At 47.1% G+C, this 25049-nt stretch overlaps 1 protein-coding gene across 2 annotated transcripts in view; it reads left to right on the forward strand.

Moving 5' to 3' along the window:
• Positions 1–25049, forward strand: part of LOC119384090 (hydroxymethylglutaryl-CoA lyase, mitochondrial) — a 39799-nt gene that overhangs the window by 8763 nt on the left and 5987 nt on the right. For both annotated transcript variants that reach the window (XM_037652383.1, XM_037652382.2), the window contains exons 3-6: positions 7974–8081; positions 9138–9233; positions 16482–16540; positions 18271–18360. In XM_037652383.1, coding sequence (XP_037508311.1) covers positions 7974–8081; positions 9138–9233; positions 16482–16540; positions 18271–18360 — 353 coding nt within the window. The remainder of the gene's footprint in view (positions 1–7973; positions 8082–9137; positions 9234–16481; positions 16541–18270; positions 18361–25049) is intronic.

The raw sequence follows: 25049 nt of genomic DNA on the forward strand, positions 1-25049 counted from the left end.
ATCGAAGTATTGGCCACTGTTCAAAGTGCAGGGCCCCCAAGAACTGTGCCCCTTTTACCCCCCGGGGGGGACTGAAGGCAGCTCATTGTGAGGAGCACGTGATCACCCCATTTACAGGGGCCATGACATGGTCACCCAAGAATTTGCAGTTTTCAGCGAAAAACAGAAGTGAGTGATCTATTGTATTTATGAAAAATGGACTGTAAAAGAATTTTATTTAGTGCAAAACAAGTCCTAGAAGTCACTGGCTGTAATCCCTTCCCACCACTGGCGACCATCATTTTGCCATGGCGTGTGTGACGTCATGTGCTGCATGGAGCAAGCCGTCGTCTTCTAATCAGTTTCAGACGATGCACATTGTCAATTTCAATGTCAAGCTGAACAATATGAAATAGCTTGATTGCATGTGCAGCTGACAATGAAACAAAATCATTTGCTGGAATGTGGACACACAGCAAGCAGCTCGTTACGTCACGGCTCGCAAATGTGCTAGTGTTGCCCGACTCTCGGGCCACCTGCACGTTTGTAAAAATATTCAATTATAAATCAAATGCTCGACCAAATGCGCTAAAATTTCGCCAGCATCTTTGCGAAGGCACAAGGATTACTGCACATAATGCAGATTATGATAAAAAAATTGAGTATCCTGGCCCCTTCAATTTTTGAAATCATTGCGAAGCTTGATGAAAGGGAGCGGGGGTGCTGCATAAGGCGCAGGGAAAGCCTTGAAGAAGACAAGACCCCTTGTCTGTTCAAGGATCTCTGCACTGCAAGACTTCTCCTCGGTGTTGCCTAATGTGCAGAAATGGTCTGGCAACTGAAAGGCCAAAGTAAATGAGCGGCCAGTCACTATTGTAAACCGTTCTCCCATACCACCATGGCTTCCATGAATATCTTCTTAGCAGGGGTGCACGTTTCACACATGTCCAACTTGTGCTATACCCATAGAAATTATTAGGTATTTATTACCACTTCAGGATGAACCCCAGTGGTCAAGGTTAATCTGGAGACTGTCTTAAGAGAGCACCTGTTTACTGACTGTGTTTATTGTTGGCCTTAGAATCCCACAACTAAATGTTTTTGTAGCACTACTGCTGTAGTCATTGTCACACGACTGTCCTATATTCTACATTAATGTATTTTTAACCGTCAAAAGGCCTTGGCCCAGTATGTATAGAGTATGCCAAGGCAGACAGACAATGCCTGTCAGCCATCATGTGATGCAGCACCATATCTTTCAACATTCTATGCCCGACCTGGAGTCTTGCATCCTTCCTTGTTTGTGCATCGGTACAGTGCCTAGAATATACTTACTAGTGTGCCGAGCGTTTCCAATGGGAGACGCTGGCACCGCCTGTGATGCCTGCCTCTGGAGGCCACCAGACGGCAACACTCTTGGGACCCTGCTAACCGAGCGGCGCATCAAGCGTGCGCGTCGCTTGTACTTCGGATGCGCGTTTGTAAGCACAGTCGGCTGCGGTATAGATGTGGGGTGTTGTTGCTTTCGAGAAAGAAGCGTATGGTGTCTCCGCATGTCATTGCTGGATTTCTTTTCTGTGCATGCAGTTCGCACTTGTTTCTGTTCACAGAACCGCGATGTTGTCACAGAAAATGAGGTGTAAAGACAGCACCTGTTTTGTCCCATATTGTACGAGACTATGAGTGGATACTGCTCAGACAACGAGCGGCTGTTCTTATTCTGCGTGCCTGCTGCCACAGAACGTTTAGCCGAGTGAGAAAAGCATTTAAAGGGCCCCAAAACCACTCAGAGTTCAAAGACGAGAGAGTGGTTTCTTCCTCACCTTCAGTACTCCTCCTAATGTCGCTGTCTCGAAATACTTGGTTAATGTCTGTGCTAAGCAGTGAGGCTATCAGGATTTCGCGCTTTTCGTCTCCACACTGTTATCTGCACTTGCGCTGTTGAAAACGCACAGAACGAAAGGAAGTCAGCCGATCGCACACGATAGCCATGCGAGACAAGGCAGAACTGGCGTACGACTACATGGCAAAGCAGAGTAGGAGCCAATTCTCACAGCCGATATCATCAAGAGCTTGTTTCCTCGTGACGTCACGTGAACAGACTGCTGGATTCACGAATTGTGCCGAACAGACTGGTAACGCCAGGAGAGAATAACGCGCTCGTTTTTTTTTATGTTTAGAGCTTGTTCAGGGGCCCTTTAAAAAGGGCAGATCGAAGACTAACTCTGGCAGCTGTTGGTTGTAAGAAACACTTCAATAATTTCTACACTGAGCGTCGTCAGCTATTATAAACAGATCATTGGTAAAATGAGTGTCGCTATGTGATTAAACAGATGGTTAGTAAATTTATGGTAATTAGCCATAAATTGGTATCAATTTAGCATTTGTAGACATGTACTGCACATAATAGCTTACGTTAAAAAAAAAGTTATACTTCTTTCTCGGGAACCACATATTTATTTATTGGTAGTTTTCGAAGAAGCAACCTGTATCGTCAAGCGTGTTAATGATATATCTGTGCGTACGATCGTTTGTAAGTGCAACAAAATCATATTCTTTCGATAATGCTTTGCGTCTCAACCCAACGTTCCTGAATTATATCCAAGAGCATTGCCTCAACCAACGTTCCGCAGCGCAAAGCAGGCTGGGACAGCCCATCGGCGTCTCTCGCACGCGCGCGCACAAGTTGGCTAGGGACGCTGCTCAGTATAGCACGGTCCCTGCAGCTATCGCCGTCTGGTGGCTGCCGGTGGAAGGCATCATTCTTCGTGCCACCGCGACGCCCGCGGTCGGCACACCAGTAAGTATATTCTAGGCACTATAGTATCGGTAACTGCTCATCCTTCTTCCATATATTATCACCCCGTACCACACTGTTGGGCATAAAAAAAGTAAAAACATCTTATTACACCCTGTGCAAGAAGCACCCAACAATTCTCTAGTACTTACGTAAATGATGCAGCCCATTTAAAGGGTCATCTGCAAGATAGAGAACATTCATTTACAAAGATAATTAGAGCATTTAAATAAGTAGCAAAACTCGGTAGTCTAACGACAGTGCGCCATGGCAACAACCCTCGTTAGCTTGTAGTGAGGTTGAAGTTGAACTCTGCAGGCATGGGTCATGCCGTGACTATAATACTATGGTGGCTAGAGGGGAAAGTGTGACGGGCGCTGCATCCCTGCCGTGGGAGAGGGATGCGCGGAATGCAATAAAAGTTCTGGCCGCCGCAAGGGGCGCTGGTGTAGTAGTAGGTGCTCGCCGCGCTTGCTTTGGCTGCTTTGGCTCGTTCGTTCTCTCTCCTTGTTCGGATGCCTCGCCTTCGCTGTCGTCGTTTGTTTACCCACCACTGTACCTACGTGTTCTGCGAACCATGCCGTCAAATCGCGCAACTACATGCTTCGTCCCTTGCTGTAAAGGCGGGTATAGATCGTGCTCGGGGAATCTTTCGGTCTTTAAAGCCCCGAAGGATCTCTCGAGGCGAGAGCAATGCGCTCGAAATATTAAGCGGACTGACAAAGAGCTGACGAGGGATAGCATTGTTTGCGAGCGGCACTTCAACGTGAGTTTCATCGAAAGGACATACCAACACATTATAAACGGTGAGGTTGTTGACATACCCCGAGTTTGTCAGAAGACGCTGCGCCTACGGTGTTCCTGGGCGCACCGAAGTACTTTACCAAAAAAAAAAAAAGCAGACAGGAGTGTCCAAATGGAGCGCCAAAAACACTTGAAGTGGGGGGGTGCGGACTAAAAGAGAAAAAAGAAACGGACTGCACTGCAGCCAATATACTCGCTATGAACGATTGTAAACAGTTTACATTTCATCAAGAGGAAAAAAAAAACACTTTAAAGTCAGCTGAGCTATGCAGCCGAGCAAGTGGTTTAGTTCAACTGAAGTACACTATAAATATGCCTGTTCGCCGAGGAACAGGCATATTATACGCCCGTTCGCCGATGACTGCGTCATTTATCGCCTGATCATTAGCGTCACCGATAACCTAGCGCTCCAAAACGACTTACTAAATTAGACAAATGGTGCAGTGATTGGTTAATGTTGGTGAATACTAACAAAACGTCCTTGGTTTCATTTAACAGACGGCACGACTACCCGGCGTTCAAATATTCCCTTAACGGCAGCCTCATCTCCTCAGAACCTAATGCTAAGTACCTAGGTATTACTCTCTGTGACGACCTCGCTTGGACCACTCATATAACCAATATTACTAATGCCGCTAACTGTGCTTTAGGCTATCTTAAGCGAAATCTAACACATGCATCTCCTCTGGTGAAACTACTAGCTTACAAAACACTAATCCGACCCAAATTAGAGTATGCTTGTTCCGTCTGGGATCCCCCTGAACGCTTTCTAACCGATCTAATAGAATCAATACAAAACCGCGCAGTTAGATTTATTTATTCTGATTACTCTTACACTACTAGTGTAACTAACCTAAAGAAAAAAGCAGGCCTACCTAGTCTTCAGATGCGCCGCAAAATTGCAAGGCTTTCACTCTATCATAAGTTTTTTCATGTTTTGCGTAACTGTTCTCCCATCAATCCAGCTCATTGCATCAGCCATGATAAAGCCGTATACCTTCCCCGTGCCCGCACCGCCATGGATCTGCAATCATTTTTTGTCAAGACTGCCATCGACTGGAAAAATCTTCCCGCAGACATCGTCCTTCACGTCAATCATGCCAATTTCAAGAATTCCGTTGAGTCACACTTTGTAAATATGAACTAACTTGTTTGTTTCTCCCACCCCTCATGTAAAACCCTGTGTACAGGGTCCTTGAGGTATTTTCAATAAATAAATAAATAAATATGGTAAAAGCAGCGCAAAAGGAACACGACAATAAGAACGACACAGGACCAGCGCTGAACAGTTCAGCGCCTGTCCTGTGTCGTTCTTCTTCTCGTGTTGCCGTCTTTTTACGCTGCTTTTACCATGAAAATCAACCAACTAGCCCAGTTTTTGCACACTGTTGCAGATTAAACATGTCAAAGCAAACCGATATTAAGAAACACTTAAATATGAAAACCTGGAGGCACGCCAGTTCCGTCTGATTTAAAAGCATTCTTGATTTTCTTTTTTTTTTCTCTCTTACCTAACACCGCTAAGAACTTTCAACACATGCTTCTTAGCGAAACAAACACGTACCGCCTTTAATAGCACGGGCGCAGCGTATAAGCGATTATTAGAAACAAGTGAAACTGACGTCTAGCGGTCATGCACAAAGCAGGCAAATGCCGCCGCAAGCACCTACGGCGCAGGTAGCGCCACCTGATGTAACCGCCATCTTTCATTAGGAATTCGAACAGGCCTCCGCTCTCGCCCGTCTACTTCCCCCTCTAGCCACCATAATAATACTCTGTCACGGCAATGTATTGAAAAATCGGTGAGTGAGGTAGCACAATAATTACGAGGAGATGCAATTCAGTGCAATGACACAATGTCTAGAGGGACACATACGGGACAGCTGTGCAAGTTCTGGGTAATGTCGTGGTGAGGCATACTATAGTTGGATACAACTTTAGAAATCCATGGCGGTTCCTCCTCAAAAGCAGATGCACCAATGGGCACGTGCTTTAGACTGAAGGCTGGGCGGCCTTCAGACAACAGCGCATGAGTGGGAATATTTCTTTAATCGCGCAGGCCGCCCTGCTTTGGTCGTCTTCATAAGTTGTATCCGACTATAGCCATGCATTGCTCTTAGGCTGCTAAAAATTGGGACTTTTAACTTCGTACCTTAGTTTCTCGTGCTTACCTTAGTACCTTAGTTTCTCATTACGCAACGGCTGACGACTGCTCCCGCCTCTATCAGTGCGCAGCGTGTATTGCTTGTATTTTAAGTTTTGATTTTCTGGGCACAAGTTCACCCGAATAAATTGCTCCGTATTTGCCAGTCTTGCTGCAGCATTCTTCACCGTCACAACCACGTGACAATACTATCGATAGTGGTGTGAATAATGATGCGGTTGCTGGCCGGCCATACTGCCAAAATATTTGCAATAGCCTACTACCAGCTTCACTTAATTTATGAGCAATTTTTGGCAGAGAAATGAATTATTTCCACAGTGAAAATGGTGGAATACAGTAGAACCCCGCTGTTACGTTCCTCACTGCTGCGTTTTCCCGGCTGTTACGTCGTTTTCCGCCGGTCCCGGCATAGCTCCCATAGGATACAATGTATTGGGAACCCCGCTGTTACGTCGTAACTGTCGGACCGTTCCCGTATGATACGTCGCGAAGTGCGTTCGGAGCCGACCGAGTGACTACCAAAGAGAGCGGCCATGGTGCATTTTCACGCAGCTTGGCCTCGTTTGACCGTAATATTAGCCGCATGAGAGGCGCAAGCAACAGAATCTTTCAATTGTGCAAACAAAAGCATGGCCTTTGAGATTCAAATGGCAAAGATGGCGTCTATGACGTAACTGCTCGCGAAAGCAAGGCCTTCGAGATTGGCATTTACTATTGACAAAAGCATAGCCTTTGAGATTTGTATCGCACAAACATGGCGTGTATGACGTAATTGCTTGCGAAAGCAAGGCCTTCGAGATTGGCATTCACTTCTGCCATCGCGTTGGCGTAGACTCATCATCATCGTTATTTGTCGGAGAACGGGAGGAGTTCGAGCTGGTTGGAGTTCGCATGGTCGTGCGTGCGGTTCGCGGTCGGACTCGCCGCGCCGGTCGTGATTGCGTGTGCTTATTTATTTCATGCCTACAGCTGTTGGTGTTAAAAAAATCACATACGTTGATTACATTTCTGTGGATGAGGCCGTCCTAAGCTCCGCGTTTCTATCCATCGACTAGATCGCGGCTGAGCGCGCCAATTTTCGTGCTGCTCGTAAGAACTGAAATAAAATTCTGTACCACTAAATATTTTGCCGTTTTTCCTGTTTTTCGGCTCTTACGTTTCCCGTCTCTTACGTTTATTTCCTACGGTCCCTTCAAAAACGTATCAGCGGGGTTCTACTGTATATCCATCAATAAACTCATATCCAAAAGCAACCAGTTACACCTTACAATAAACTTCTTGATATTTTTTTTATTTTGAAATCATAAAATGCAATAACAATTTGAAGCCACACAGTCCCATCACATGTAAAGGCTTCCTTTCCGCTACAGCTGAACAGTTTGACTATTATCATGTGTCAGCAAAGCACTCCGGTGAAGAACGCAATCATGTCAACTTTCTTGCCCTTCAGCCTGCTCCTCCGGCTCCACTATGTACCACGCGCGCGGAAAACCAAGTTTATTCTGCACTGAGTCGGCGCTGTTGATGTTGTACTATCGATAGTATCATCGAATTTTTTACTATCGATAGCGCTATTGATAGTATTTTTCACCATCGATAGTTCGATAGTGACTCGGCTATCGATAGTACCATCGATAGTGCTGCATCACTACTCTTGAGGGCTTGCCCTTTCATTTGACGCAAAAAAAAACCTGAAAATTTTCGTGTCAGTACATCTTTAATTGCTGCCCTAAATTTGTAATTATGAGCAATTTGATGCGAGCTAGTTGGTACAAATCCATAGTGAAAAAACAGCGCGACATAGACACAGGCTAGGAAGTACACAGGACCAGCGCTGGTTCTGCGTACTTTCTAGTCTATGTCTACGTTGCGCTGTTTTTTCACTATGGACTTGTCATTATGTTTCACCGGCTGCTCGGCTATACTGTGTAGCACTTGTTACTTATCGGATGGCAGTACGAATGGCAGTGCCAAAGATCTGTGTAAGTGAAGTGCTCTGCACAGCAGTCAGTGGTGTGTGTGTTCTTTTGATGTGCGAACTTTCTTGTAGCATTACAAAGAGAGTACCTGAGCAATTCACGATGGCTTAGCCAGGTAGATTGCACTGTTGATGTGAGCTGCCTTAACGGGTTTGTCATGGCTGTTGAGATTAGACCTCGTGCCTGTTTCGTCTACCCTAGCTTCGCGCTTACTTATGTCGGCTTTGTCATCGCTGCTGGCATTTTGCAGGAGATAGTGCCAACGAACACGAAGATTGAGCTTATCAACAGGCTGGCCAGTTCGGGGCTCCCTGTTGTGGAAGCAACAAGCTTTGTCTCGCCAAAATGGGTCCCTCAAGTGAGTGAAGATAAGATTTGAGTGTGCTCCAATGGTGTTGTCTTCGGTCATTCTCATTTCTATCGTGGTTCAATTTCAAGGTGATGTGCATAAGGCCAATGTCTGTGTGCTGCCATGCCTCCACCTCATGAGCTCAGCTTTTCTCTGTCAGAAGTTTAACTGCCTCGGGCTACTTATATTGCCTAAAAATATGGCATATTATAGCAGATTAGTCCTGCATAATTTTGGCAATCATAGCAAATTGGTACTATGGAAATTTACCTTGAGAAAGTTGTCCCATGACAACAAAATTTGTCACCTAACAGGAGTGTCATGAAGCTACAAGGAAAAGCAAGAAATATGAGCTTCTAAGGGAGGGACACATGAAACAGGGCATCTATACTGCCTTTGGTCCACAGAAGTGTACCAAGGGCCTTTACAAAGGCATCAGGCCTAGCTAAGGAAGGAGTTTGTAGATCACAGGGCAGGGTGAGCTTAATTAATAAGTATGTCAAAGTGCAAGCACGCAGAATGTGCCAATTAATGTCTTTGAAAATCTGTGACGTGCAGGAAGATTTTTGAAAATGTGGAATTGTCATGCACTCAGAAGTAGTGCAGAGCTACAAAGAATGGCAACACAAGTTTTTCAGATCGCAAGCTTCACACCTTTTAAACTTATGTTTGTGTTACTTTAGTGAAGGTGTCAGTCTTTCTTTTCGTAGAACATTGTGATTGCCTTCCGCTAATGAAACCGAACCTACCTCTGAGATGATCGGCTACTTGTTTTTACCAATTTCCTTACATATGCTTTGTTTCGAATAGTTTTCCTGCAGAATTTCAACATCTAGTTTCGGCTCCTGTGAATTGGACTTAAGTGATATTTTATTGCACATGCGCTGCATGCGTATAACTGTTCCAGCCTCACATTGTGATGTGCTTTTCTGCTGCTATGTGCTCATTTCTTTTGTAATCTTTCTCCAGTAAGGTACGTAATATTTAGGTTGCCATTGATTGCTCCTTGCTCCCTGGATTTCTTTTTGCAGGCTGTTGCTAACGGTGATGTTTGCATTGTTCCAGATGGCCGATCACACGGAGGTGCTCAAGGGTATCGAGAAGCACAAGGGTGTCAGCTACCCGGTGCTCGTGCCCAACATGAAGGGTTTCAAAGAAGCGGTGGGTTTTCATTGTTGGCTTGGTATGGTATCTGAAGTGAACTGAATTTCCATCATGTAAAAATAAAAGCGGTGGCTTCTCACTGCAAGGTTTGTTGCCATGAAGGGGCCTTGGTCACTTGGTACACGTAACGGTGCTTCTTCACAGCCCATACTGTTTTCACTCGAACCAAAGTTTATCTCAGAAACCTGTGTATTGTACACAACAGCGTACTTAATAGAATGGGCATGGCAGTGTTTGGAGCCTTTGCAACAATCAAGTCTTCGTTGTTGGCACCATCCTACTCTCTTGCATAATAACTTTATAAACGTTTGTTCTTGGTACAGTGGGATTTCATTAGTTTAATTCCAAACATTTGGAAATGTGCAGACATTATTTCACGAGTAAACAATTCTGAAAAAGAAGAGGTAGTTAAAGCCTAATACACAAAGTGTTGCAAGTCTAAGAGTGTCTCTCTCTCATGCTATGGAACCAGATAGTGCTGACTTGCTTACATTTGTACAGTGTCTTGTGGGTATGGTTATTGATATGGCAACCATAATTATTAGGGGTGTGCGGATATTCGAACTTTTGAATATTTTTCTAATAGTGTTTGCTATTCGATTCGATTCGCACTGGTATTTAACTATTCAAACTATCCTAACTTCCGGAAGAGAAATACAGTCAACGTCCAATTTCCTGGACTCCCTAGAGACCGCAAAATCTTCCGAAAAATTGGGCAGCCTGAGAAAATGAATTCATGCTTTTTTATTCCTCTCAAGCGGTCAAATCGCCACAGCCATGTCTGAAATAGCTTCAATGCTGCCCAGTACACTTATAAGGAATTTTGGTGCGTGCCCAGGCTCTTGTGAATACAGTAGAACCTCGTTGATACGTTCCCGCTTAGTACTTTTTCCCGGCTCTTACGCTCGAAATCGCGAAAATTAAAAATAACCCAATACAGTTTTGTGTAATACGTTCCGGTTAATACGTTCCCGGAAAATACGATTATTCGGCAGCAACGTTCAGCACCGCGGAAAACTGTGGTCGTATAATACGTTTTGTACTCAGAAACTCTCATTCAGGTGTGCAAAAAGGGCCCTGTACTTGTGAAGCGCGAAGTGGCAGACAGTAGCCGCGCGGTGACGGCAGCTTCTCCGCAGTGCCTCCCCCCATCCGCGCTTTCTCTGCTTTGCACAATTGTCCCTTCCGCGTCTCCTCCGAATTGCTCGATCGTCCCCTCCGTGTCTTCTCCGAATTGCTCGATCGCCGCTCTCTGTCAACCACACACCGACCCGAAGGCAGGCGGCGACGCTGGCCGTCAAAATCTTCAAACGGCTTGCCGCGGAAACGCACATGCAGCCGCCGTATCGCCACCGCTGCACAACACGCCGCGACCCGTAACCATAGTATGGTGGCTAGAAGGAGAGGTGTCAGCATCGTCTCGGCCGCGCCGTGAAAGGAGGCGTGCTGGTATTTCATGCCGCCGCAGGGCGGCGCGCACGTCAGTACTGAGATCTGTCGAGAACACCCGCCAACCGCCGAGCCGCACGTTTCCTCGCTTGCACGTGTTCTCGCAACGTCTGCGGCAGGGGCGTAGCCAGGGGGGGGGGGGGGAGGGTTCACCCCCCCCCCCCCCCGAAGTTTTTCAAGTTTGCATGTGTATATATACACGCACACATAAAACGCACGCACGAACATAAGTATGGTTGAACCCCCCCCCGAAAAAAATTTCTGGCTATGCCCCTGGTCTGCGGTGTGCCAATTTGAACTTGTTCGGTATCGGTACGTACCGATGTGACCATGCCACAGTGACGACAGTGGTGTGTAAACAGCAAAGACACTGCTTTGCACCTGGATGCATTGTAAGACTGTGTCAAAATAAATGTCTTGCTTGTACAAATAGACCTTCGTTTTCGATGCGCAAGTCATAAAAGTTAGGGGTGTGCGAATATTCGAGTTTCGAATTCCAATCGAATAATACCTAACCGAATAATTCGATTCGACTTTCGAATAGCTCGTATTCAAAGCCTCCAATAATTCGACAGGACGAATATCTAAAACGCGACAAAGGTGCAACTTGGCTAGGGTGGAGGGGATAAAACTAACGCTAACATCGGTACAGTAGGCCTTTCGTTAAAACTTTCACCGATATCCTGGTACAAAAGCGAGCGCATGTTTATTTCAAAGGCGATCATGTATTTGCACACGTAAAAAAAAAGAAACATGAGAAAACTGTCAAGCTCTTCACAACTTCGCCTCTCAAACGAAGGCATGCACTTTCCTTGCCTAGTTCGGTCGCGTATGCCGCAGGCGACGACTTCGGCCCGCGAAACCCTCGGTGATTGGATTCATATATGAAAAATTGTTCCCGCTGTGCAGTCGTCACTGGCGCACCGCACCACTCATTCAAGAACTCCCAGCGCTTCGGCGCGTAGTTGAAACACTGCTGTGAACGAGCGCCCGAAGATTGTTGGGCCCCGAGTGTGCATCGAGATAAAGCTTTGCGCGACCACAGATGGAGCACAATTGAAGCCGTATTCCGCGACCGTAGGGAAAAAAAACTAGCTACCGTACCCCCTTTTTTTAGCCGTTGAGAGGGCCCCTGCTAACTGGAGTGACGGTTCTTCTATTAACATGCCTGCGCGCCCAGAAAAGCAGAATAAAAATACTCTTCCGAACAAGCGCGTAATGAAGCTGCCACCAACCCGTAGCGTCCCTGATTTTTCCTTTGTCTTGCAGCAACTGGCTGTACTAGTTTCATGTAAGTATACGTACTATTCGATTCGATTCGAGATGAAATTTCACTATTCGCACACCCCTACTGAAAAAACGCATTCATGTATGGTTGCTGATACCTTTACCTGCATTGAGACGTCCCGGAGAACACTGTGGCATCAAAGTGAAAACTGCACGGACGTTGTTTTGGTGTCAAGCTCACGGCAAGTCATTCATCTGTTTCCCTATCTTCGAGCGCTTCGGGGTGCGAGTGGCAAACGTAGCTGATATACAAGGAAGTAAATTGAAAACATTAGTTTTCAGTGCCAATACACTCTTTGCAGCGAGCCACCAGAAATGTGCCAGCTAGCCTTTGTTATAATCCGCATGGTAACGTGAAATAGTTGCAACGAAAAGCGGCTGCTACGCGCGCGCGGGCGCGAGCGCAGGCATCTCTGAGCCGACAGCAGCGCCGCCGCATCTGGATGAATTCTCGCTCCCTCTCCGGCGCGCCGATGCTGACACCTCTCCTTCTAGCCACCATAACCATAGCAATGCCGCCATTGTGCCCAGTGAATATGGCCGATAATTTCCCCCACACTTTTCTCCCGGAGCGCATTCGTTTTTGGGTTGCTCTGCGTATTTCTCTGGCTGGGCAATTCTGCCTACCAGCGGGTCGTCAGAAGCTGCCAGAAAAGATTTGTTCTGGAAGATATCTGGGAGGTTTTTGGTTATCAGACGCCAAAACAAGACGATGCGCGCTCGCCGCCATCTTTGTGAGGACTCGACAAATCAAAGTGCGAGCGCTTAGGGACTTCACTTTCGGTTGCCATTACGCCGGGCGTTATCTTTTAAAGCCCGTTCCGCCTTGCGAGATGGTGCGATTACGAGTGGCGGCGAACATAGCGCATGTCTCAAGTTAAGACAGAACGCAAACTGATCAGCGCGAGTGTGCGACGTAGTACTATGCGATAGCCGCGAACAGCTGTCGCTTTCGGGGACGCTTACCACTTTCGCGAGATTTCGCATATCGTGTTGCACTGCGATTGTTACGTGCACTGTGAAGAGTTGAGCTTGTTAAGCCTTTAGCGGGTGGCAGTTTTCTTCACGGACGGGGCAAGTCACGCATGATCTTGTGAGCGTACATTATCGTATCCCTTGAAATGTGAACATATTCGACAGAGATCTGTCTGGCTGGGTGAAAAATTCATACGAAAAATAATAAACTCTCCAGCCACTTTGCTAAAGTTAAAGTTTAAAAGCTATATAAAACTGACCCGACGTTTCGGGACCGATTCGGTCCCTTCCTCAGGGGTGACTGTTCGGCCGGCTCCGAAGCTAGCGAGTTTCTTTGGTGGTGTCCCCCTCTCCATCGTCCTTCTTCCCGCCGTTCTTGTTGCCGCGGTGTTTCTTCCACTGGTTCCATAGACCGTGCACGTACACACTCGGTAAGGTTCCCGTTGAGCGATTGACATTTCCCGGTGTTGTTTGGATATGCCAGGATTCCAAGAACTGCCTTTTCGTGTGGTTGCCTTCCGTGTCGATGACCCGGGCGTCGTCAAAATTGATACGGTGGTCCATCTTTTCGCTGTGTTCAGCGAGGGCGTTTCGCGCAGCGTTGAAGCTACGCACGTCGTTTCGATGTTGCCGTATCCTTTCGGGGAAGTTTTTTGTCTCACCGATGTAAGTGGCATCACAGTCCGTGCATGGAACCTCGTAGACCAACCCGGGGCATCTTTCTTTTGGCAATCGGTCTTTTGGTCGTGGCATGCTCGAGAATATCACTTCTGCTCTTCGGCAAACCTAGCCCCATATTTCCAAGCGGCAATGCAGAAAGAACTGACGCTCATGCGGCGCAAACTTTCGTCTGCTGACGCGGCGGTAGCGTTTCTTTACGTTTACGCTGGTTGTCCCAGAGTTCGATTTTGCAATATTCGGGTTGTCTCGGGATTTCAATACACGTGACCACGACGTTATTTTCAGTCGGGACCGGAACTAGCTGGCTGACCTCCGGCTGCCAGCAAGATGCCAGGAGTTCGAAAATCGAAGAGTCCCTCCATGTTTTTTGAGAAATAAATGTCTTTTGCCCTTGCACCTCAATATGGCCTTGTGAGCCTCAATTTTTACTGGATTCGGATCGTACGTTTATTTTCCGCGTTTTTTTCGGAAACGTATCAACGAGGTTCTACTGTATACACTAAAACCTGATTATAACGAATTCACATCTGACACGAAAATAGCTTCGTTATATTTGAAAATTCGTTATTAACGTATATTCATAACACTGTTTCTATTACAAGACTATTCATCACTCACTTCATTATAACCGATACTTCGTTACATCTGTGTTCGTTATATTGAGGTTTGAGTATTTTTTGCATCTTGTGATGAGCGCCACCGATACCACCGAAGTGCGGAATAAACGACTGCTCTCTCGCATGGAGTGTTCGAAAACGATGACACGGAATACAAAGGTGCTGTGGCGGAAATGCGGCATTTCCCGATGCGTGTGCACATGTACACCAAGCGCTACTGTACGAAAATCGCCGCTGACGCGCAGCATTTGCTGCCACAAGAAGCCGATGGTTCCTAGTTGAGTGCAGCCAACTAAGCTGACGCCGTCACAGCCGGGGCAATTGCTGTACCCTATGCAGGCACTTGCCGTGGAAGTGTTCGTGATGCCCACTCCGTTCCTGATCGCACATGGGCGCGGTGATAGTGAGCCGCTTACGTTCGTGAAGGCAACGCGTCTGTGTGGTGCACTGAGCAGTCTCGCACAAAGAGGCATTATGAGTGGCGGTGTGTTCGGGTTAAATGTGCTAGGCCACATGCACTACTGAGCCGCTATAGCTGAAGATGCTTATCATAAGGATTGTCAACGATTAAGCCGTGCTGGTGGGTTTGCCGCCTGCCGCCATCATGCCTCCATGCATTTCTGGTGCTTTTCCGTAAAGACATCGCCGCACTGCACAGTGCACCGTGATAGTGGCCCCTTCGGGTTTGGTCTGCTTCACCCCTTAACACTGAAGCATTGCGGCGCAGCTGACTTTCGGACACTGCTACGGCTGCAAACAGATCGACTCGCGAAAACGCTGGTTCAAAGGTACGAGATCATAGACGCAGCGGAGTGTGGGGCTTTAATTAATGTTGTTTTGGGCCTGCAATTTGGGTGGTAATCTGTAAAATCGGACGCCGAAGAGTTCCCGCGTCTGAAATTTCAGATGTTCTTATGCATTGGTGTCTGTGGGGCAGATCAGGAACTCCGTACTTGAAGGGAGCGCGCCTTTGTCCTCCACATTAGTTAGGCCTCCACAGAAGTGGACGGAATGGGAGAGGTTGAGGAAATAGCGTCTTTTCCTTTGATGTGTAAAGTTTTGTCGACACCACATTGGTTGCACCAAATCATGCATAAGTAAATACGATTCGGCCTCTGCATTTGCTCATTCTCGATAAGACAACTATAGGGAACACCACTTAGCAGCACCCTTCCAACGCTTCACCAGCCTAGTCACAAGAAACGCTTTCATGTTGCTATCTTGTAAGAATATGCTTAGGGATCCACTGCAACGTTTTTTCTCTAATTTTGCTTCGAAGTATTCCAAAAATATACGATCCGTTTCGCACACAAAATTTCGCTATTCGCACAGCTCTAATAATTATGTTAATTTGCTTTTCTTGCATGTGTATTATTAAGGTGCTATAGATAACTAAAAGCATGACATATCATCCAAGAGTGTAAAGTAAGGATGGGCGAATATTCGGGCGTTTCGAATATTCTAATGAATATTAAAGTATTCAAATTCGCTTCGATACGAATTTATATTATTGGAAATTTCGAAGTATTCGAAATGAACGAATATGCATCTGTTTGACCGCACATAACCCCCTGTAAAGGTGGTTTCACTGCAGCGTCGGGTTGCTGTGCCGTGAAACCACCCATCCAGGGGGAAATCTGCACTGCCGCAAAGCCGCACTTCAAAGTTAAATGTACATATCTTTTTTTTTTTAAGTTTAAAAGCGTGTTATATGGGCTTACATGCACTAAGTAAAGTAATTTTTAAATTGTAACGTATTGCACCACTTATAACTTGCACCCTACTGCTAATCAAATTTTTATACTACTATTCAAGGTTTCTTCGACTTCATTTCAAAACAAAAGAGTGACATTCACTCATACCTAGTTCCAATTCTTAAAAACATTGTGCTAGGATCATGACGAAAATGCTCAATTTTCTTAATAATATGTGGTAAATACTATTTGAACTATTCAATTCGAAACTATTCAACCAAATCACTATTCGCTTCGGATTCGCTTCGAACCTCAAATTTACTATTCGCCCATCCCTAGTGTAAAGAACAAAATCTACAGAAGTAAAAAAACGAAAGGTGAAATGACACGTGGCACAAAACTTGAAAAAAATAAAAGCTTTGTTATCCACATCTTATACGCTGCCTTTCTGGCATCCTATTAGATGTGTTTCATTGCTGGTAAGGTTATAACTCAGGGTATTCATTGCTGAATGCTTTCTTTTTTTCTTTTTTTACCTTCAGCTTGCTGCCGGGGCCAAGGAGATTGCTGTGTTTGGAGCTGCGTCTGAAACATTCACACTGTAAGTTAATGTGTTGGCTTGCACAGCTTGTTCTACCATTACTGGCGTTGCTAGAGTTCGTCAAAAAGACATACCATATTTACTCGAATCTAACGCGCACCTTTTTCTCGGTAAAACGAGTCCAAAAATCGCATGCGCGTTAGAATCGAGTACCGAAAAAAAAAAGGAACTCGGTCATCATATTGCCATCGGCATTTCAAAATGGCCGCCTCCTACGCGCCTCGGCCATTGTTTCATTTCGTACGTGTGCTGAGGAGCTCGTCATCCCGTCCTGCGTTCGCATCGACGGTATAGAAGTGCCGACTCCAAATAGTCGACGAGTGCACCACGATGCCGCATTTAAAAGAAAAGTTATTACATGTGCAGAGACGGACGGAAATCGGGCCGCATCGCGGTCGTTCGGAGTTCCTGAAACGTGCGGGCGAGACTGGCGCAAACAGAAGCAGAAGATTTTTACAGCAAAGCTTCACGAAAAGGTTTCAGTGGACCAAAGCAGGGCCGGTTTCCCGAAAGCGAAGAGCGCTTACAGGGACAAGGTGTTAGAGTTTAGCGGCAAGGCCCGCTGTTTGACTTTGTGTTTTATTTTTTGAAACTTTAGTTCTTTGAAACCCAAATACTTGTTCTTCAGAATGTGCGAAGGTTGACTCCTATGGACTTTTTTTTTTGTTCTTTTCTCTCACGAAAAATGGGTGCGCGTTACAATCAATGTTTTACTTTTTTTCTTTTTTTTTTTTGGTCGCGGAAAACAGGTGCGCGTTACAATCGAGGGCGTGGTAGAATCGAGTAAATACGGTATTGTAAGGTAGCCTAGATACATTTAAATGTATTGCTGAGCATCATAAAAGGAAGCTTATGTAGTATTTTAACCTTATTTTAAACAGAACACTTGAATTTAATTGTTCTTTTTACAGAATTATTTATGCGCAGGGTTTGCAAGCATTGCCCGGGCAAGTTTGAGAAACATATTGCTGCAGCGTGAAAGATGACTGTTTTCATCATTGTACAGGTATAGGGGTTAGTTTAGGTTGGATCTGGGGTGCTATTCTTGATGTGTCCGTCCAATAGACTGTCCATTTCGGCCGCTACTAATTGGCTAGAGCTTGGCGATCCGGTTCTTCCACAATGTCATTTTGACCTCACGGAGATTTCGCAGCTTTCGACAGAAATGAGAGGGACGGAATGCGCTTCAGTGCAAAGAACACAGCCTGCGGAGATCCGCTTTTGGCCGTGCAAATCTCGGAGGCCGCACATTAACTTTCGTTTTGTGGTTGCGTTGGTTAGGGTTAATGCCGTGTGTACACATTCCCTGCATCGTTCTCAAGCATCTTGGATACGCTCATATGCAAGGACAGTCTTGTCAAGTTTGTTTAAGTGTTCTGTTACTGTACATTTCGTCCGCTTTCTTGTAACGCTGTGAGTGTGCTATGCAGGTGTAGTGTGTCGACCTGGTGAAGAGTGCAGTGACGTTACGGCTTGCCGCTTTCTCGAATAGCTCAACGACCTTTGCCGAAATGGACGTGTCCATTAGCTGGACAGTTCGAGAATAGCTCTTCTGGAGCTGTACTGGACAAACGGCCTTTTTTCGATGGACCAATAATGAATCTGAAAGCATTGTTCGTTAACTCTCCCTGTCGTGAGCACTGTGAAAGTTTATATCAGCTGCCTAAACTGTATTTCGTCTAATCTCACTGTTATGAAACACTTTTCTGTGCTTTGTCGTTGACTTGCAGGAAGAACATCAACTGCAGCATTGAGGAGAGCATCAAGAAGTTCTACGACGTCATTGAGGCAGCAAAAGCTAACGGCATTAAAGTCAGAGGGTGAGCTTTTCATCCTGACCCTATTTTGCAGTGGTGGGAGAAACCTTGCGTTATTCAATTAACTTAAGGACTGCACTACAGTGCAGTCCTCTTATAACGATATCAAGAAAACCTAAAAATGTGATTGTTTATAGCTGACCATCGTTTTATCTGGACTGCCATAAAAAAATATCGTCGCCGAGTGTACCGTTTGTAGCTCCGAGCTCGAATTAGCTATTTGCATCAATGAATAGATGTTGTCAAAAGTAGGCTGTCAGAAACCAGTCTTTCTTTCTTACTCAGAAGAGCGTACCAAGGGTTCGGCTGAACCCTTGATACGCCCTTCTGAGTAAGAAAGTACACTGAACCGTCGATATAACGAACACGGCTATAACAAAATATTGGTTATAAGGAAGTAAATGAAGAACAGTCTTGCAATACAATGAAACCTCGTTAATACGTACCTGCCGGGAACGCAGCATAACTACGCACTAAACGGTAGTACGCATTAAACACCAAGTACAAATTTGCATCTCCTAGCGTACATCCGCTAGCAAATAGAGTGCCACAGCAAATATTGCCTAAAGTACCCACCGCAAAGCCTTTTCTTTCTTTTTGCCAAAGTGAAGAAAAGATCCTGGCACACTCGCACAACCGCCCGATGGCGCGTAGTGGCGACGCTGAAGAGCATTTCGAAACTATTGCAGGGTCCGGGATACGCAGTCAACGCAGTGACCGACATAGCGACAGAACGGACAGTGTCTGCTTTCCGCGGTATATGTGCGTGCGTCTAACCGCGATCTGCTACTAAACGAAAACTGACACAGTTCCAGTGAAACGCGGTACGGCCGCGTGGCACCGATCGTCTCCTGGCTAGTTGCGTGCAGCGCGTCGCCTACTCGGCTCACGCCGTCACTACCGGGCCGCTTGCTGTGCCGCACGCGCGCATTTATCGTGGGAATGTTGTTCGTACCCACTTCGCTCCAGATCGTGCAAAGATGCGGCGAGTAGCTTGTTCGGTTAACGCAGCGATGACGAGCTTCATGCAAGCGATGCGCACTCCGCGATGCTCTATCGGTCCTGGCAGCGGACGGAGGCGCGTTGGGTGGTCGCCTAATAAAAGCGTGCAGTATGGTTACAACTGCGCTACGCTTGCTGTATCGTACACGTGCGTTTAGTGTGATAGCGTCAATGCAGCGAGGTTTCTCGGCGCCCGCGACCCGCAACGCTAACTACGCAACAGCGATCTGCTTTCGCTTCTACAAAGTGGTGCGTGCCTGATGACAGCTTAGTAGCGTTTGCTGTCGGGCTAGTTGGTACATGGCTGAAGTTCTTCGTCCCTGCCCGAGCATTTGTGCCATTAATTCAACTTCAGCCTTGAAGACGGCCGCGCACAACGAAGCGGCAGCGATCGGCGGCCCAGCGCGTTCAGGTTGTCGCCTAATAAAAGCGTGCAGTAGGCTTAAAATGTAGCGCTGCTCCGCACGCGTGCCCGAGCAGATAGCTGAAGATACTTATTGTGATAAGGTTGTCGGCGATAAGTCATGTCGGCACATTCGTCAGTGGCCGCCACCTCGCCTTCGTTCTTTCCTGATGCTTACCTGCAAAGGCGTCGCCGCAATCGCGCGGAAGTCGGAATCGGGGATCGACTGATCTGCGCACTTCTCAAAAAGGCAGAAGACCTTTGGCGGCACATTCTGGCATCGGGAAGTTGAGCGGCGCAGTAAAATATTACGGCACAAAAAGTTATCGCGGCACGCAGGGTACGCACTAACCAGTAGGCATAGGGCGAACCACTACGGCTTAAGCGGTCAGCGAATGCATTGGGCTCTATGGGACTCGGTCGGGGATTCGTCGCAACTACGTTTTAACCATTAGTATGTTTAAAGCGGGTACGTATTAACGAGGTTTGACTGTACATACAGTGTTAGGAATACTCGTTTATAATGAATTTTCCGATATAACGACGTTATTTTCGTGTAAGCAGTAACTTCGTTATAATGAGGTTTGAGTGTATTCCGAAATCTGCAGTTGCTTCCGTGGAAGCTTCACAACCACGGTGCACATAGCTTCCAGCTGCTGTGAAAACTCTGGCAGCATTCCTTTGGTGTGCATGAAGTCAATCACTGAGTCTATAGACATCAGTGCACTTTGTGTGGTCATCAACGGGGCCGTAGAGGCGCTGTCAACCTTGTCATCACTGTTGCTGCTGCCCTCGCACAATGATGCGGCCTGTCGCGACAACACATCCGCACCGCTTGCCTTGTCGGTGAGTTCATCGCAGAACGAAGCAGCACTGTCTGCCGTCAACATGTTCTCTTCCGACACGACACACACGCTACTCTCTGTGTCACCAGTAGCGACGTGCTCCCGAGCTCCGTCAGATCGACAGTTTTTGTGTTGGTCACTAGGTGGGGAGGCTGGTCTTGGCGCACTAAGCCCGCCTTCTGAAGCAGTTTTGTATGGTGCTCTGCTTCACCTCGTACCATGTGCTGTAAACGAAGCACGCGGCTTTTAAAAGGCTAATCTTCAGTTCCGGGGGCCCGTCTCAGTGATGTGATAGCTGCGCCAATTGCGCCAAACTGCGCCAAGAGGTGAAACCTGCTACATCTCCGCTTTTCTGCGCCAAGTCTGCGCCAAACGATAAGCTCACTAGCGTCAAAACGTGCGCCGGCAAAACGCGAGACTCTGAAGCTGCCGAGCGGTAGAATTTTCGTGCCGCGAGAGGAATGGTTTCATGCATCATTTTTCACGGCACGCCGCCCGGTGCTTTCTGGGGGACTTGACCGGACGCTGATTGATGGGAAGGCTCGTTAAGGGCTGGTTTGGCTTGTTCAGGCTTTTGGGGGCCGACATAATCCCCCCCAGACTGTTGTAAACTGGCGTGATCCGCGAAAAATGTACCTTGGAAGGAGCGGCTCGCCGCGAGCTGGTGTGACCGCACCGCCGCAGCAACATAGAAATAAAATTTCAGTTGTTAGTACAGCAACGTCCTTGTCTGCCATCTTTTTACCCCTTTTTTTTACGTTCCGCTGTTCAAACCATTGTTATACCCTTAACCGTGGTTAAGCTGACTACGGTTACTGCTAACCACGGTTAGGGGTAGCTACAGGGCAGACATGACAGCAGTTAGTCTCCTAACCGCGGTTATCGCAAACCGAGAAGCTGGCAAGATGGCGGAAAAGCTTCGCACCAGCCGTGGACTGGAGCAGTTAATTGGCAGCTTCGTGTTGTTTGAGGATTTTCACGGAACGCGACTCCAGTCGGGGAGCAAAACTCGTGGAAAACTATATAGGTTCGCCGTGGAACGGCTAGCAACAAAGACTATTCCGTCCTCGGCGGGATTAGCAAAAAGCGTATCGCTACATGTTTTTTGAGGGGCATTGCTTTTCGCATTGTTCGTGTCTCGCCGTCTCAGAGCCTCAGGTCGTTCCACCAAGTTCATTGTCGACATCCTGAACAAGATGGATGAAAATGGTGAGACTATATCATCTTGGCGTCGCCAAGGCAGCAATGGAAGTGGATTTTGCATTGTCTGCAGTCAGACCATTAACTGCGAAAAGCATGGTTTTGCAGCGATAAAGCGACATTTTACAAGCAAGAGGCACATTGAGGCCACGAAGCAGCACCGGGATTCAGCAGGTGTACTGAAAACTCCGCAAAGACCTGCGTGTCAGACGTATTTGGACTTCTCGCAGTGTTCAGCAACGCTCTCGGGCGACCGCGTGGTTCGTGCAGAGAGACTTTTGGGCAGATACGGCCACATCTATTTCCGAGGATGTTCACGGACTCAGAAATCGCGAAACAGTTTTCCTGCAAACGAACAAAAGCCTCCTATAGTGCATACATGCCAAAATCCGGGAGACTCCCTGATTTCGACCTTTTCTTACGTGTGTACGGTTGGCAGGAAAATCTCCCGCACATCAAAATTTCTGTCCGTGATCTATCCACATTGAAAAGTCCAACCCAATCGATCCAGGCTTTTTGCGAACCCATAGGAAACCGATTTAGGAGGCGTTGATGTAAACGTAACCGGCTGATACGAATTCGTGAAATTCCCCAGCCGAATTCTACTGTGTCGAATGGCCCGAAATTCGGATGTTCCGAACACTTTTCCGCGTCGCGGCGGGTGCTACCAACTTTCCCACGAAACACGAAACCTTTATAAAACATTTTATAGAGGTTTATAAAGGTTTTAAACGTTTCAAAGACGTTTTCTTGAGGTTATGTGTTTCACGGGTTGGTACCGAATCCGTCAAGCGACGGCCGAGAGCAGAATATTGGAAGCTTCGGAAATACCCGCGCGGCCAGCTCACACGCTGTCAGAACTGTGGTTATCGTTTGTCACAAGCGCCGAGGACGAAACCGCGGTAGCTCTTGACACGATCATGTATGGCGACGATAAAACTGACGGAGCTCCGAAAGTGCACGCGTGTCCAACGCTCACCCAGTCAAAGCGACACTGCTTTCCACAAACGCTGCGGACAAAACCGCGGCAGATGCGATCGTAGATAGCAACAAACGACGTAGTTTTGAAGGCACGTGCGCGGCCAGCGCACGCGAATTGAAAACGGAACTACCGTTTGCAGCAACCGCTGCGCACGAAACCACGGTCGCTATCAATGCGATCATCGATAGCGACTACAAGCTCCGAAGGTACGCGGCTACTGCAGCGATAGATTAAAGGCAATAGAGTCATAAAAAAAAAAAGGCACGAAGTCTTTCGGGGTTCGTGTCGATCTTCGCTTGTCACTATGGTGGAGCGGACTTTGGCACTTAGGTTTCAGTTGGCCTGAAGCGAAGCTTTCGCGGCAGCCAGCTGCGCCGTCCCTTATTGGTCCGTTCACGTGTGTCCCAGACAGGCATACGCGAGTTCTTATGACAGAAATAAATGTTTTGTGCGTATATCGTTGTTTGGAAACAGATTTAGCTGGTTTTTTGATGATACGAAATTTCGGGCGATACGAATATTGTCGCTCCCCCTTCAGCTTCGTATCACCGAGATCCTACTGTAGTTGAGAAACCCTACCTGCGTTGTTTGTTTGGCCACTCTAAGCCATTATAAGACCCAGGCCCGTAGCCAGGAATCTTTTTCGGGGGGAGGTAGGGGGGGGGGGGGCAAGTGCTGGAAACCTTCACTATTTGAGAACAACACTGTTTTCCATTATTTTTGGTAAAACATCCCATCAATCAAAACTTCAGGAGGGCGGGGGGGGGGCCCTAGGCGCCCCTCCGCCCCTGGCTACGGGCCTGATAAGACCGCGACGTCAATGTTTACACTTACGGGGCTGCTCGGTGATCCAGTGGTGTTATGCAAACACCCATTATTTTACAGAACTTTTAATTTCAAAAGAGTTCCTCCTTAGTTGACTGTTTTGCTTAACACGGTCCCTTTTTCTACTTGGCAGTGAGCTTTTAGCTGCTCCAAAAGCAGTTTTTTCTGCTCCAGAACGCGTTTTTGGCTGCTCCAAAAGCCCCTTTTCCTGCTCCAAAATGCACTTTTTACTGCTCCAAAAACCTGCTCCAAAACAGCTTCAGTCAATCACATCACTGCCGTCTGCATTGCCAGACGTACTGGGAGCCGAGCGGGAAATCTTCAACACCAGCAACTCATGATGACTGAGGGGCGCGAAAAAACGGCACACAAAGAAAAGAAGTACACGGGACGACGCGCTCAGCAACTCAAGCATGCGCTGCCGGTATAACGCTTTGAAGTTGGCAATAACGCCGGCATCTAGCGGTTACAAGGCTGCTGTCGTTTTCAGCGGCAAGAAAATCAGTTCAATTGATGTCAACTTCGGGTTCACGCTGTGTGCGCTGAGTTATTGAGTAGCAACACCACCTTCCACCCCTGACTTTCAGTGACACCGTCCAGCTCAAGCATCCACTCCCCGAACAAGTCGCGGGTTATTCAAGCCTTTTTATTGCTCCGATAGTGGACCGGGACGTGTTCTTTCTTGAAGCATACTGGCTTCTTGGATTGCCCGATCACAAAGGGCTTGAGTTGATGGCTCCTGTCGATATTTACACAGAGCAATACGGTTACCCTAACTTTAGAGTGCTTCCCGCCGGGACACGGATCGCTTTTAAAAGCACGAGTCTTCGATGGCAGCATATAAATAAAAAACGGGCAGTCTCATCACACTTCTAGACATCTCTCTGCTTCATCAGTACAGGCAAGGGTGGTCTGCAGCCAATGCTGCTTCGCCTGTGAATCGAGAGAAGCCGCTTCCCCCACCACATTTTTATACACAATGCCATTCCACTCTTTGAACCTTTGAAACCAGCCGCCTCTAGGTTTAAAGTTCGGCCGTCCAAGAAGAAAAGCCAAGTTGGAGCCAATACTTGCCCACAAAGCCAACACTTGCCTTTGTGGCAAGTATTGGCCCACTTATGGGCACGGATTGACAGGAACCATTGGTAGAGCGCCTGTTCGACGACCGCGTACAAAGGAACCTTCTTCCGCTGATCGGCATGGCCACTGGTTCCAGCCTTCACAATTGCGGTGCTCTCGGCTTTAAGGGTTGTCGATATTGTCAACTCGGCGAGCTCATATTTCATATTTTTTGACGAGAGCGCTCGCCTTGAAACCGCGCCACGAGTCCTGCAAAATAAGGGTTATCTGCTCCGTTCTAGCTGTTGCTTGCGCAATCGTTGAGAAAGAGAGACTGATGGCTCACACTGACTGGCAGGTGGAGGGGAAGCACGGG

Source organism: Rhipicephalus sanguineus, chromosome 2 (genome assembly GCF_013339695.2).
Source record: "Rhipicephalus sanguineus isolate Rsan-2018 chromosome 2, BIME_Rsan_1.4, whole genome shotgun sequence".
In the NCBI taxonomy this organism is placed as follows: domain Eukaryota; kingdom Metazoa; phylum Arthropoda; class Arachnida; order Ixodida; family Ixodidae; genus Rhipicephalus; species Rhipicephalus sanguineus.